The sequence below is a fragment of the Lissotriton helveticus genome, chromosome 2_1 (genome assembly GCF_964261635.1).
Source record: "Lissotriton helveticus chromosome 2_1, aLisHel1.1, whole genome shotgun sequence".
Taxonomy (NCBI): Eukaryota; Metazoa; Chordata; class Amphibia; order Caudata; family Salamandridae; genus Lissotriton; species Lissotriton helveticus.
Genome location: NC_136059.1, coordinates 1,639,105,188 through 1,639,120,965, shown reverse-complemented (window position 1 = coordinate 1,639,120,965; position 15,778 = coordinate 1,639,105,188). Strand labels below are relative to the sequence as shown.

Genomic DNA, 15,778 nt, shown 5'->3' with positions numbered 1-15,778 from the left:
ACCAGCATGCTAATGGTATGTTATGTTAAATGTATTTATAGAGCGCACATACACCAAGCGGTTTCTTGGCGCTGGTTGCTGGAACATAACTTGTAAGGTATTCTTCTGCAACTTGCACCACTGGGACTGGAGTCTGGGGAACCATTCCTGACATTTTGGAGGCTTTGGAGTACAAAACTAAAGTTGCAGACTTTAAAAAAAAAAGTTGGGACATTTCGTGAGAATGAACACTTAAAAAGTAGATCCTTCTCCGAAGCAAAAGCGATTTGGTTTAAGGAGCATATCTGCATGTCTGATCTTCCATGGTGCCATGAAGCTTTCAGAGAAGCACAGCACAACAAGAAACCCTCAGTCCTTGAGGTCCCTACTTTGACCCTTTTACGGAACTTGATGACGAAAGCTTTAAATATAACCCATGCATCAAACTAAACGCCTACAATTCAGATAAATGCATGCCTAGAGTTTGGTGACACAGGCTTGGATGAGACTGAGACAGTCTATACATGGATGGGGCAGTACTCAAACAGCAAGTCCTGTGAGTGTGTCCAGAAATTCAAAAGAGATACAGTGGTGCGAAACAAACTCCTGAGTTGTGAGATGCTTACAGTTCCCTATTAAATATCTAACTTTTGCCAATCTGGTTTACCCAATTTCTAGCTTTTATTCGATCCCTTGCTACTCAGGATTATCACCACAGCAGGCCAGGCTGCTTCTGGCCAAGGTGCCACGCAGTACTCGTATATGGTGCAAGCCGCCTCGCATAGTGAGTGACACGGTAACTACCTGGTAGGTGGCAGAATTAGATATTTTTGGGAGATACAAAATTGCATACAATATCTTAGAGTATATGGACCAATGCTAAGCATTACTTCACTAAAACTGTGCCAGTCCCAGTAGGATCTTCACCCCGTTCCAACACAGAGAACAGATGGAAGAATACTGTATACTTATACTTAAAAACCTTCAGAAATTGCCCTTTTGGGTGCCTCACACCTCCACTGAGAACATTGTGACTTTTTCACCATAAACTGTTTGGTGCATTAGTTGCATGACACAGAAATTATAACTAATCCTGCCATATATGGAAGGTAGGGGTGTTAGTCAGGAATTGGTGGCTCTGTTGTAATGGGCTTTTGCTTGAAGGTACATATGCCCTTAATATACCCTTACCACCCTTTACTGCCTCAACCGTAAAATTACCCTTTACCACTACCCACCCTTAAATCCTATAAATACCCTTAAACTTATATATGGTGATAAGGGTAATTTTAGGTTTGGGGAGTGGGTAGTGGCAAAAGGTGGTAAGGGTAAATTTAGGGTTTATATATACACTAGAAGAAGAAATATCACAACAAGACAAGAGCCAGCAAGGGCAAAAATCTGGATCCCTAAGGATACAATGAGTCACAAAGAAAGAAATATCTAAGAAGTGACTCATGCCAATAGATTCTACAAAGAACTGAAGTATATTTCCACTACAACGTTTCGGCCTCCATCTTCTTCGGGTAGTACAAGATTGATTTCTTAGAGGCTGCACAGCTGACACTGCAGGATTTTCAAAAAGCATCATGGGAGAAGATTCTATTTGGAATGTGGAATCAATGCAGTGCTGATATTACTTGAGATATGCAGTAATCAGGTGGTACGGTACTGTTTAAAATCATTGCATCAAGATGGACTGAATATCAATAGCACTACCAATGATTCCAAAATCATCAGTTGACATATTTAAAAACGAAATAATAACTTAAATGAACATAAAAATGGAAAATATTGTGAGCAGGGATGTTTTCAAAGTTTTCCTGGATGTAAAAAGGGCTGGTGTGGGGTGAAACTCTGAATAAAGGAATACCCCAACTCTTGAAGAGCTGAGTGCCTCACTCATATGTTTGATCACAAACAAGTGAAAGAAATTGTCAGAAAGGTAATAAAATTGTGGTTTTTATCACTAATAGTTTTCCTTTTGTGCAGTTTAACATGTGGAGTGATGTAGCATGTAATTGTGTAAGTGTGCAGGTGATAGAGTAAGCATTACTTAGCAGCCAGTGAGTGAGTGTTGAACAAATCAATATTGTCACTTCTAGGGTCGTCTTGGCCAAGGAAGTGATTAGGCAGTAGTGAAAAGGCAGGCTATTCTATTTTTTTTATAGCTGGGTGATAAGGCAGCATGTTCTACAGTCTGGTACCTCAGATGCAGTGATCACTTTCTGAGCTACAATGTGTTTTGGGTATTTGGTGTAGATTGTGTATAGTAGACACAACAAACTATTCTAGGATAGAGAGTCTGATATCAATGTTGAAGCTTATTGAGTATTATCTGGATATATTTCTGCATGTTAATAACAGTGTGAGAGGAAATTCCACAGGGAGCCAGGGGGTCTGTGTTATTTCAGTGTCGCAATTAACCCAGTGGCGGCTCCTCCAATAAGGCGTAGGAGCATCGCCCCACTGCTCTGCGAGTAGTACCAAAAAATGATAATAACAAGAAGTTATTAGCATTTCATTTTTGTTTGCAGGACTCCATCCAGGTCGGGCCGGGCGGGGCTGGACTCTCCACAGTCAATTGGAGCAGGAGTGATTTGCACTCCCCCCCTAAGTATGCATGACGGCTTGGCCGCCCTCTTGGCAGTGGCGTCAATTGGAGCAGGAGTGATTTGCACTCCCCCCCTAAGTATGCATGACGGCTTGGCCGCCCTCTTGGCAGTGGCGAAGAAGGTAAGTTTATTTTTAACTTGTTTTATGCATCTCTCACCACAGTACAGAGGCAGTCGCCACTGAATTCACGTACTCCTTGCTTCTCCTTTTTCATCTCACTAGGAGGTGCATTACATCTAGCCGATTTTGTGGAATACCATTCAGCCTACTTTTTAAAACGTCTATATATACATATCATGGAATATTCCTTACATTTTTTTTATCTTTTACCACTACTCTTGAAAGTGGTTCATGACTTATACTACTATCACTACTATTGCTTATGTACCTACTGGTGGTATGAGTACACTTTTCTTAAATAAACAGAGGCCTATCATCATACATAAATAACTACTACTAGTAACACTACTTTTAATCCTGTAACTATTAGTAGAAACACTACTATTGGTACTATTCCTAATAGCAGACCAAGTACTAATACTAATTTATTTACTGGCACTAATGCTTTACCTATTATTATTACTAATACTGATACCACTTACCTGGATCTACTACTAGTAGTAGTGCGCACATTACAGCTGCACTACTATTGCAACTGCTGGAACTATTAGTGTGACTAAATCAACTGTTATCACTATTACTAATAGAACTAAAACTGGTCCTACTCCTACCACTGCTATTGTAACTATTTCTTCTGCTGCAACAAGTAGCGATACATTGTTTATTAGTACTACTACAACATTTCTTTCTATTACTACCGCATCTTGTGCTACACTAGGTACTGATACACTACTGCTGCTTCCATGACTTCTGATACATTTTACCCACAAGGTTTATGAAAAAGTAACTATTTGAACAGGTAATTGAATGCATTGGTTGTGTATGTAATTGGCTCGGCATAGAGTCTACTGAACAAAATTGAACGTGATTTGCTGTCTGTGCAGCCACTGAGATCTATTTAGGGTGCAGTGAACCACTGAGCTCCATGATAGAGCCCAGTCTGGCACTGAGACCCACAGCTTGAATACAGACATGCTTCCTTCCCATCAGTGTGAACATTGGACAAATCCCTCCCATTTCCATTAGTTTGAGGGTGATTGTCACAATTTCTTGCAGAGTAATACATTTGACGGATGAGCACCCATTAGTAAAGTACTTGAATGGTGTAAATACATTTGTGTATTTTCACCCGCTAGCTTACTACAGGCAATAAAACGTTGATGGCAGCATCATGCAAACCAGCTATTTCGCAATATCCAAAATTAGTCCATACATGACGTCATGTAATTGCATCAACAACTTGGCAAAGACAAAAGGATATGAGAATTAGAAACGGATGACTTACCATAGGACCCGGTGGTCCATGGGGGCCAGACGGTCCTGGAGGACCTATGATCTGTGCAAATAAATTGGAAGTATTAATAGTGACAGTAGTGACAGATAGCAAAAACCCACTGATAGTATATACGACCATCGCCCAATTAGGAGGTCTTTATTTGTTTCAAGGATAAACTGGATCTTTGTGCCTGAAATTAAAACACTCCACAGGAACTACACATCTAATTTATCGAGATCAGAGTTTGGTGTGTTTTTTCACACCAAACGCTGTTTAAAAAAAAGTAAGCGAGGGAACCAACTAAAAAATATATACCAAGAAAGGTTAGAGTCTCCACCTTTAATTGCTAGTCACTGCTTGATGCTAACACATTAAGGTATATATATTCCTCCTCCTTTCGCTATAGAAACATTTACTTTTGTGCGTGATTTACTGGCTAACACTGACTTTCACAATCCACTATCTTGTGGGATACTCACAAAAATCATTACTTTATATCCTTGCGCCTTGCTACACTACATAAGGACCCAGGTATCAGCATTTGGGAATTCCCAACCAAAATGAAACGAAACGGAATCAAAGAGAAGCATGCTTCTTCCATGACTACATGCTCTGACCTCTGTGATATTACAAGGCTCTGCCTTGACAATTTCCCCAATCCCTGAAACGTGAACACTTCATCATACTTAACACCATTTGCATCAAATGTTTTACCAGACAACTAGATAAATCGCTCTAGTTTGATAGATTTCTAACTTATACAATTCATGGTTGTAGTTTTCCCAATCCTTGTTCTCTTAGTGAACTTTTTCAAGGGTATTTCTTTTAACCTACGGAGCTATGGTGACATGGCAGGGTCTTAAAAATTCTTGTATTATTAAGGGAAGATTTACTAATTTATAGTTCAATCAAAGTTGCTGCACTGCGTTGCACTAGGAGGCAAGGGCAGCGCTTATCTACTAAGATATGGTGCTACTGTTACTCTCTTCCCCAGTTGCCATGGTTTTTTAGGGCGCTTAATGCTATACACATGCTTTTTCGTCATAGGGTAAACCTAGAATACTATTTTTAGTAAACTTTAAAACTTTTCCCACATTGGATGTGTGCTGTACAAAACAACAAATGTGCAATATGTGAAAAGTTGCGGGAAATAATATTTTTTTTCTTGTTGGCACGTGCCTCGAGGAGATGCTTTTTAAAAAAAAACCTTTTGTACCATTCTTCTTATATAGGGCTTGTTGTTAAACACCATTGATGGTAATGTGGGAATGCCCATGTACATGCCTTGCGACACCCCCTTGATAAAAGGTAACACAAAATAGCACAAATCACTAATTGATTCATATTTAGAGCTACGCTGTAAAGGGGATGTACGACGTTACAACGCGTACTTTTACAACGCGTGCCGTTACTACGCAACTTTTACAACGCAAGTCGTTACAACGACTTGTGTTGGGGGGCGCTGGATAGTAAATATTTTAATTTACTATTCCAACTCCAGTCCCTGTGGATAGTAGGGAAGGAGTTGGATAGTAAATTAAACTATTTACTATCCTGGAGCGCCCCCCAGCGCAAGTCGTTGTAACGACTTGCGTTGTAAAAGTTGCGTGGTAACAGGACCGCGTTGTGAAACCTTTGTTGTAAAGGTTGTTCCCCCTGTAAAGGAAATGCTTTATTAACTATTTGCCTCACTCTTTGTGACTTTGCTCTAGTGCAAAGTGTTGATAAATCTGTCTGTCTAAAAGCATTTTTCAGTTTCCTCAAAGAAGTCAAATGAGATGCCATTGTCCTAATGGCCCCACGTGGTACAGGAACAATATATGTAAACTGTATTTGCCAGTTCTTTTCTATCATATTAATGATTCCGTTTAAAGTGAGATGAAATTTACTACTTACAGAAGAACCCTGTGCGCCCGGCAAGCCGAGGTCTCCCTTTTCTCCCTTCATGCCGTTGGCACCCTAAAAAGTCACAGAAGAAGAAATTCAAGTTGAAAAGGCTGAGCTGAGTCTTGCACAAATTCAACAATAACAGACGTCTGACATGCAGTCACTATGCAAGGCTTTGAGATTACTTGTGTGGTGTGAGGCCGGTTAAGGATCCAAGTGACACAGAGAATCATTAACCGGCCTTGGAACCCTTCCAGCTTGATTCTTTCCTGCTTTACTGACAATATTCCAACTCACTAACGGAACATCCACATTGGGTGGGATTTACCCCGCTTGACTACGGCAATCCTAGCGCACTCTGCGCCTGGACTTCCAGACCAAGCATTGCAAGGCTCTCTCTCCATCATTCCTGACCTACCCATGGTCACCATCAAGCTCTAGCACCACCGTAGTGCTCTTCCCAGCTTGTCACGATTACCCTCGCCTTCAAACAAGCATTGATGTAAAAATTGTAACCTGGTCCTGATGATGGCCTGAACTCTATACAATGTAAATCACCATGGGGTGACCCAGTATCCCTCAGAACCTGGGCAATACAATTAATTTCAAACAATGGTTCTGTCGGGTATGTGAAATGATTACTTCAAAAAATACATTATTTCATCACAATTCACAGTAGTCCTTCAATTACTTAAGACTGTGCTCCAAGTACAGAGCTTGCTCCCAACGCAAATCCAATACCACAAGAATTCAGGGTAATCAATTACTTTTAATCCATGAATTTCATTTTTCATTCATAAGTAACCCTGTATACGCATAATTTATTTACAATTTACAACAAACGGCGCAGATTAAAAAGTGAATAAGGTGTGACATCATGTGACATTGGTAATTGTAATTAGCCCAGTGATCCATTCAATTGGTCTAGCATTAGAACTGGGTATTCAACTGATCCAATGTTTTGAATATCGTCGACGTTTCGACCCTGTGGGACGCCTTTGGAAAGGATCCCTTCCAGCCAAGGTCGCCTTATCAATGGGACGATCTATATGTTCGGCTCGCTCCTTCGGCATTCCGTCAAAGTGTCTAAGACACTTTGACGGAATGCCGAAGGAGCGAAGTGAACATACCGATCTCGCGCCCCAGTAACAATCCGAATAACAAATAGATCGTCCCATTGATAAGGCGACCTTGGCTGGAAGCGGGTTCCTTTCCAAAGCCCAAAGAATACCCCATTAATGATTATGGTGGGAAGAAACTTGTTCAGTTACTAGATACGAGTAACCTACATCTGAAATTAATTTTCTACAACCTTTTGGGGTCAATCGTATGGAGACCCATAGGCGCTTTACCACTGCCCCTTGTCCTGAAGAAGACCCGCGCTAGACCCTCAACTAAGGCGTCCCACAGGGTCGAAACGTCGACGATATTCAAAACATTGGATCAGTTGAATACCCAGTTCTAATGCTAGACCAATTGAATGGATCACTGGGCTAATTACAATTGCCAACTTTAACTGGCCTAATAAGTCGTTTCTACCCCCTCCCTTCTTTTTCACTCACTTGTATATAAGCACGTTTGAATGTCACCAATGTCACATGATGTCACACCTTATTCACTTTTTAATCTGCGCCATTTGTTGTAAATTGTAAATAAATTATGCATATACAGGGTTACTTATGAATGAAAAATGATATTCATGGATTAAAAGTAATTGATTACCCTGAATTCTTGTGGTATTGGATTTGCGTTGGGAGCAAGCTCTGTACTTGGAGCACAGTCTTAAGTAATTGAAGGACTACTGTGAATTGTGATGAAATAATGCATTTTTTGAAGTAATCATTTCACATACCCGACAGAACCATTGTTTGAAATTAACTGAACTCTATACAGGCCGAAACGCCGCCGACCTTTGCAGTGCAATTTATGGCGCCAACTTTGTGGTCCCCAAAAGAAATACTTCTGTTCATAATGTATCAAATGTATGGGTACCAATACGAGTTTGCTGTATATATCATTGTTGTTTCTGTGGCTTTTTCCTGCTGTATATACCCCGTAACTTGTCACTAGCGCCGTTCACCTTCTTCACAAGCACTTGCGCACAGTCTAGTACAGGTTACATTACATTGAATGTAACACAGTGCTTTTGTTTTTGATCTTGCAATCAAATGTATGAAAAAGTCATTTTCCAATCAATGTTTCCTGGTTTCATGTCTTCCTTCCCCCGTTATATCTCCCTTCATTGCAACATGTTGTGCATTTATATAATTGTGAACTAAAATCTGTTGAGACATTGTTGTATGCTATATACTATCCACCCTTGTCTCAAATGGGTTTATGGGTATCCTCCTGTAGTTTGCTAGTGCTCCTGAGAAGTAGGGCATGGTAAGGTGTGGAAGTGCTGATGTTGTTAATACACCAGTACTATGGACAGAGCATTTTTCATGTGTTTGTAAGTGTGGTTTAGGCCTAGGACAAATCATAAATTTCACAAACGTCAGGTTTTTGCAATTCATAAAGCTAGAACATGACAGGGTCAAAAATGTATGGAAAGTACTGGCAGATTCCACGTGGAAATGTACAATTAGCCTATCGCAGGGGAGTGTCAGAGGACTTGTCATACACTTTTCAGGGATTTGAATAAAAAATTAAAGAATTTGAACCTGAAGCAGCTCTGAGTGTCGCCTGAGACCGTGATCGCTGTGTTTTGAGCACAGCGCTTATTCAAGTCACCGTGCTTCAGCCTTCCCCTCACGCCAAGTGTATTGTTGAAAAAGCATGTGTCAGATGTATTTAAAGCATTTTGATGTAGGTCAACAACCTATGAACAAACTAAACATTTGGATAAAAAAAAGTGGTTGACCAGGGGCTATATTATACAAGTGTCCCGGGGGCACAACGGGTGTTTGCACTTGCTTTGCGTGCCACCGCTGCACTTTGGTATTACAGAACGGGTTGCAGATATGCTTGTGGTTACCTTTTGTAATACCAATAGTGCTGACACACCTAAAGTACCAGCGCTACCTTCAGAGGGCATTCCCTCATTTGCATGAGGGCGTGGCCTCATGCAAATGAGGGAATCCCTTTGCCTCTGCACCCGTGTCGTATTACAGATGGGGGTGCAGAGACAAAGAAGCTCCCAGTAGGCGCACTGACAGTGAGACCCCTGATGGCAGCCCTCCTATTTCTATTCTGTCTTATACATGGAATGCAGATTAATGAGACCTATTAAGTGTGTCTTTGTACTTCTTTCTTTAACTGCCGGCTCTGTAAATCCCATACCTGACAGCTGTACCTCTTTAGGAAATTTCTCATACTCTTCTGGCCAGTTTTTATTTAAACTTTCTACCCTTAAAATCTCATCTGGAGTGTTTGTGATACCCTCGTTCATCATCTGACCAGGGGGACTGGCTGCGGCCGCGTTCTGGTCACGGATGGGTGCACCTTTGGCGCCTTCTTCTTGATTTCCAATAGTACTCCTGGAATCCATTATGAATCCCATAAAAGTCAGATATTTACATATGTATGAGTAACCATTAGGGAGTAGATATCTGGCTTTTCAAACCTTAGCTTTCTCGGATTTGGACAAAATGTACAAAATACATATTTATATTGGAATATGTTATATTAATATTACAATTCTTATCCTGAGAGACTGTAACATGGGTTGTGTACTGTAAAGATTAGGAGTAACAACGTTTCTCAAGCTTTTTTCCCTTCAAAAGTTATAACTGACTGTTATTGTTTGATAACTGTTAATCTTTAAATGTGTGTGTGCATTCCTTATATAGATTTCAAGCTAAAGCTTGGAAAAAAAACTTAATTTTTTAGATGCTTGATTTATTTTTCAACCAGACACGGTGAAGGCATCAACTAAATGTCCCTTACGTTTTTGCACCAGTGACAAAGGCTTCCACAATTAAGGGGAGCGGGAAACATCCTTTACAACGAAACTTTTTCCACGCAGTACCTTTACAACGCAGGAATTACAATGCAAGTCGTTACAACAACTTGCGCTGGAGGGCGCTATAGGATAGGGAATAGTTTAATTTACTATCCAAAACCTTCCCTACTATCCACGGTGACTGGAGTTGGAATAGTAAATTAAACTATTCACTATCCAGCGTCCCCCAACGCAAGTCGTTGTAACGACTTGCGTTGTAAAACCTGCGTTGTAAAGGCATGCGTGGAAAAAGCATGCGTTGTAACGACATACATCCAGGGGAGCATCATGTAGGCAATTCTACCATAGTCTTCCTTATATGTGTATGGTTGATCCACTGGCACTTCCACTAACACAGTTCCGCATAATTACACCAAGCTTTAGCTATACCATAACATGTCAATTTTGGCCATTGAGTAAAAGTTCCATGTCAAGAGTTTGGTAAGACTGGACCAGAAATAAATGTTTTCGTATGTGATCTAAAATGTTTATAATATAGTTCAGTTATTGGCATGCAGGGAAGCTGTTTTCAGTGCTATATTTCTCAAAACTGCTAATGTTGCAAATATAACAACTATCCAAACTTACCGGTAAGCCCGGAAGCCCGATTCCCCCTTTTTCTCCAGGTGTGCCAGATTCACCAGTGTCACCCTTCGAACCTTTTGGACCCTGCAAAATGTAATATTATTTTAGCAGCTATTGAACATCGGAAGTCATCACAAATTGCACGCTTTGAAATATGGAATATTGGCTGAAGACCTGTTGACATGCTAGAGCGCTAGCGAATTGCACAGAGTGCAAACAATACATATGTAGTAACCAGTACCAAGCGCTAACACCCCAACAGTACCGTGCAATTATGAGTTAAACCCATGGAATGTGGAATAAGTCTGTGCACCCGGATTAACCAAGTGAAATACCACAATGTATTTCCAGTTCTGTCAGGTGTAATGCTTACATTTACCACTTTCTCTGCCAGGTGGTAAATGAGGGAAGGGTGGCATTAGTTGGGCAAGGTGTAGTTGGAGTGGGGTCATGATAGTGTCCTAGAGCATGTCAGCCTGTGGGCTGCAGACCTTCAAATTCACACGGTGCCACTGTGCTTAACAAGATACCCTTTCCCATCACATGGCCACCCGGTGAGAAGCCAGCATCACACGGTGTGCATACAATGAGCTGAAAACCCCCGCAGACAGTAGGTGTTGACGTTATTGTCTGGAGGCTCTGTGCAGCCGATGGCTGTTACAGGGGGTGAAACCTCCCAGGACAACGGCAGCTGCCTCAAAATCTTTGTTTTTTGGTGTTGGAGGGGGGAGGCAGTGATTTTAAAGTGCCACAGCTGTGTTCGCCCCTAAGCTCTGCCTCCTTCAAGGCCCCGCCCTTGTCCTCACACAGTGAAAATCTTTTATAAGGAGGCAGGTCTGGAACTGGCATGGCAGAACTGTATTTTTAAGTTGCGGCAGCTGCTAGTATGCAGTGGTGGGGTGGCAGGGCAGCAGCGGCAGCAGGGGAGGGTTGAATTAAAACAAATAATAATAATAAATTACCTCATCCTGCAGCCGCCTCACGCTCCAGTGCTCCTCTGTTCTACTACTGCTCCCGGCAGTCCCTGGGAAAGACTCCCATCCAATCCAGACGCTGCTCTCATACTGTAAGAGCAGGGCAGGGATTGGCCTGAGCGGGCTGGTTTGATGCTCTGCTCACCTGGCTGTAGAAAACAGCCGGGTTAGAGAAACCTAAGTGCGCATGTCTGTTTGGCCGGCCTAAGACGGCCGGCCAAACAGACATGAGCACTTAGAAGTGCAAATAGCACTTAATTCCTTACTCCCTCCCTGCAGGGCCCCACCCCTCCCTACACTCGTTGGCTTGGCCAGCAGCTGAAAAATAAAATGCTAATAAAATATTGTTTGATTTTTCAGCTGCTGCCTCTAAGGCAGTGGAGCAATGCTCCCCCGCCTTTGCGGAGAAGCCGCCGCTGCTATCTGCTCCCCCATGTGCCATAAAAGGAGTTCGGACTGTGGCTGCATTCCACAGCAACCTGCTGTTCCTTCGGGAATTTTACAAGCCGGATTTTCAGGTAAATGCGGGTGTGGAACATCCAGCCCATAATCAGCTGGAGCATATCCCGCATAGGGACACCTCTCAAGATGGTGGCCAAAATGAGCAATATGAAACTTGATAATAACTCTCATTTAATGACATAGAACTTAGTAAGAAAGCAGATTCAAATATGACTTTATACAAAAGACTTCTCCTAAAAAGTTACTAGACGCTGATAGTAAGATTGCGCTATGCACATATCAACACATAGCCAGGGCCGGACGGGCAGTAGCGGGCATCCAGCGTTTTCCCTCTAGGCTGGAAGGTTGGGGGATGGTTTTTCAGCGGTGGGGCTGGTTTTGTTACTGTGGGTAGGTTTTGCAGTGGTGCTGCAATATCGGCGCCCAGTAACAAAAGCAGCAATGCACACTCGCGCACCCCCTGGGGGCTAGCCTGACAAAATGACCAGGGCTACTTTGGGTTCTCAGTCCGGCCCTGCACATAGCCACACTCTGGATTAGACATACCTATAGGAAATCGAATAAATCTGCTATAATGCTCAGAGCTCTAATAATCCTGCACAGTAATCCATTGTGATGTACCTGCTCGCCATCAATTCCTGGAGGTCCTAGAGATCCTGCCTCGCCCTGCAACGAAAGACCACAGCATTAGAGCAGGATGCAAGGCATTTTTTATATATGTTATGGATCAGAGTGCCATGATGACTAGTGTAGACCAGACAAAATGTGGATGTTGCCTTAAAGTAAAGCACACATTACTCAACATTGTGAAACAAAAACATAGAATACATACACGGGTATCAGGGTACTTGAATAAGATTTTCAAAAATACTGACTTTGCATAGCAATATTTTATTAATTTATGTATTTGTTGAGTGCGAAGACAAGCAACAAGGGCAGTGTAGCATGTTATATACACCATACCATTGGTATATTAGAATAGCTTAACATGTAGCACATAATGGCAGATTTGTTCCAGCGGTGGAGACAGTCAATAGTGTAAAATGGGTGACGGCAGGGGTTGGAACTCATGAAGAAAGGAGGGTTTGACTCCAGCCGTAGACTTTGGCGATAGAGTGCAACATGTGGGTGAGGGGAGAAATGGGAGTAGCATCCTTCAATCTGGTAGATGCAGCTATAACTGGGGATTCTACAGTGTTTTTCGGAATGATGGGTAATTTGGGTTCAGCCTAAAGGTGTCAGGTATCTAGTTACCTGTCTGGAGGCTAGGTAAGAGAAAGCCTGGTTTAAGGATTTACTTTTTATATTTTTGGAATTCCAAGTAGGAGGTGGGATTTACTTTGTGTTATTCATTCATCTCCTGTGGTTTGCCATTTGTCCTTCAAGTAGAGAAAAAGTCAGAAGTTGGAAGCCTTATTGGTAATACACGCTCGTTTGAGGTTAATATGTACCTCAAATGGTAGGCAGTGCAATTGTTTGAGGGTGTTGTAATAAGGCCGGATTTGTTTGCCTCAGAGGCCAAGCAAACAGCTTTAAAAGCTATCGGTGTGGATTTGAGAAGGCATTTTAGAAGAGCTTTCCCTCTGTCGAGGCAGGAACGAAGTCAAGCTTCGACTGCTGTCCTAAAGTCGGTGGCTAAGATGAAAGATTTTATTTCATCAAAGGAAAATGTCTGAGTCTTAAAATGCCTTATTTAATTTTTTTTAATGACAATGCTTACCATTTGCACAATAATGTTTGTAAAGTACCCTGAAATGATACGAGATGAAAATCCGTAATTTGCTTGGTTGCTGGGGTAGTTTACATATGTTCCCAGAATAGGAAAAGATATGCAAAATATTTGTGAACAACCCCAATCTTATGGGTTGTTAGGTGTTCAAAGCCTTATTTATTGGCCACCTACCACTGTAAAGACTCCTTTCCTACTCCTACTTCTAAAAATAAGAACTTTGGATTCTCAAAAACAAAATCTTGAAATATTCGCTCTCATTGCACTCAAGGGTAAAATTATTTTGTGCTCCCGAAGCATAATTTAAAGGTTCCAATAGATCTCAATCGCCCATGTCTAGACATTTTGACCAACCTATGTTCGTGATGAAACAAAGGATCACACATAGATTTAAATGATCAATGTCTTCTTGTCCGTTACCTTGGAAAACCACGCTGAAGTTGCCAAATAAAATTTTTTAAAACCATTGTCTAATCCCATGATTGACATAAAAACCATATACATACTACAGACACAGAACATTTCCACACTGCTGTGCTTTTATTTTATGAATATTATTTTCAGCTATATAGTTTGAGTGCCTTTGCAATTTGGGGAAAAGATGGTGAGACCAAGCAGGTTAATAAGAGATAAAGATCTATTGCACTTTCTGCCATTTTGTTAAAGCCACCAAAATGCTACTAATCTACAAAATCCACGATACAGACAATTATACTTTGCAGAATCTCAATTTCAACGCAATGCTTCCCAGGACCATCAGATGGGTATGTACCATCATTCTGAATCTGAAAGAACCTGGTGCACAAGATTGCCTACAAAGGTCTGCATAGGTTTTCCTAATTACTATCTATTACACTTTGGTCTCCTTGTAAGCTTCTTGAAGATCAATACCTTCCACACGCCTTGACTTTAAACATAAATTACCAAGGCGTTCTGATAGATATGCATTTTAGCCACTGGGTTGAAGCTCTCCTGAATGTATTATTTTAATAATAGGTCTGGGTCACATACGGCTAGTGCAATGTTTGCTTTAAGTTTGAAAATTGGTTTTGTGAAATAGCATCAGTGCTATTTTTTCCCTTGGAACTATGGCGGCTAATATAAGTAAACTGATGGAGTGCAACACATCTCTAGAGTGTGTGAAGAATCATTTGAATTTGATATTAAAATTTATTTTAGACTCAGGCACAAAGCACTGGACAACGTGACACACAATTTTTGTAACTTGTACAAAACTGAACAGTTTCATTTTAACTGATTTTTAGAAAACTGGATACTATCATAGTATCTTTTGCAATATGTTTTTGATGTCTCCTTATTCTGCTAACAACGTCCATGACACTGAACAGGCATGCTTGAGGCTGAGCGCCAAGTTAAAAGAGTCAACAAACCTTTATCCCCTGCGGCCCTGGAGGACCTGGAGGCCCCGAAGGTCCCTGTTGATGAAAAAAGGTCAAGTTGTTAGTAACACCCTTAAGAAGTCCAGCTTTATGTTGGGTGATTGTTACAATTGGAAGATAGATGGAGATCTTCAGTTTGAAAGAAGACATGCAGAACAAATACACGATGGGCCATCAAGAGGAAGCCTAAGCCGCTTTGTAGTGCGGCCAGCCCTCTATCTCTGTCGATGAAGATGAAAGAATCATCCTCAAATCTCAGTTTGTTTGCAGTGATTGTGTAATTGTGGCTGGGTTTGTGCTGCTCCCCTTGCTAACTTCCACACAGGTTCTGATTTTGAGTTGGATAACAATAGATTGAGATGGATTGAAAAATAGATGCTGTAATAATGATGTATTAGACTTTGGGGTGAATACTTGGAAGCTAATGACTTGTTTCTTTTATGGTGGTTCAACCACTTCTACTCCGTACATTTATACTCGATTCACTTCCCTAAAAGGAGTGAAGGTCTAAGGTGCCTGAGACAGGGCTGAGACCTGCAGGTTGACCTCAGATGTCAGAAGAGGGCATGTTAATTCACGGAGGGGGGATAATGCACCAAAATACACTCCAGCATCCACCACCGTCAATCTATGGCAAATGGCAACAACCGCTCTGGGGTGGAAAAACAAGATTAGACAAGTCACCCCTCTGTTAGAAACGGACCGTCTAGGGGTGTTATCGACATACCCAGGCTTTGATAAGTGGGACCTGATAGGTCTTTCAAAAGTCGGCGATATGTGGGCAGGGGGGAAGTGACCCCTTTCAGT

The 15,778-nt window shown here is 41.5% G+C and overlaps 1 protein-coding gene across 1 annotated transcript in view; it reads right to left on the bottom strand.

The window, feature by feature from the left end:
- The window catches only part of LOC144820297 (uncharacterized), a 192,435-nt gene that overhangs the window by 83,127 nt on the left and 93,530 nt on the right, over positions 1–15,778 (bottom strand). Inside the window, exons 13-17 of the mRNA XM_078677878.1 lie at positions 14,963–15,007; positions 12,464–12,508; positions 10,410–10,490; positions 5,888–5,950; positions 4,001–4,051 (exon numbers count right to left, since the gene is read on the bottom strand). Of these exons, the coding sequence (XP_078534004.1) occupies positions 4,001–4,051; positions 5,888–5,950; positions 10,410–10,490; positions 12,464–12,508; positions 14,963–15,007 (285 nt within the window). The remainder of the gene's footprint in view (positions 1–4,000; positions 4,052–5,887; positions 5,951–10,409; positions 10,491–12,463; positions 12,509–14,962; positions 15,008–15,778) is intronic.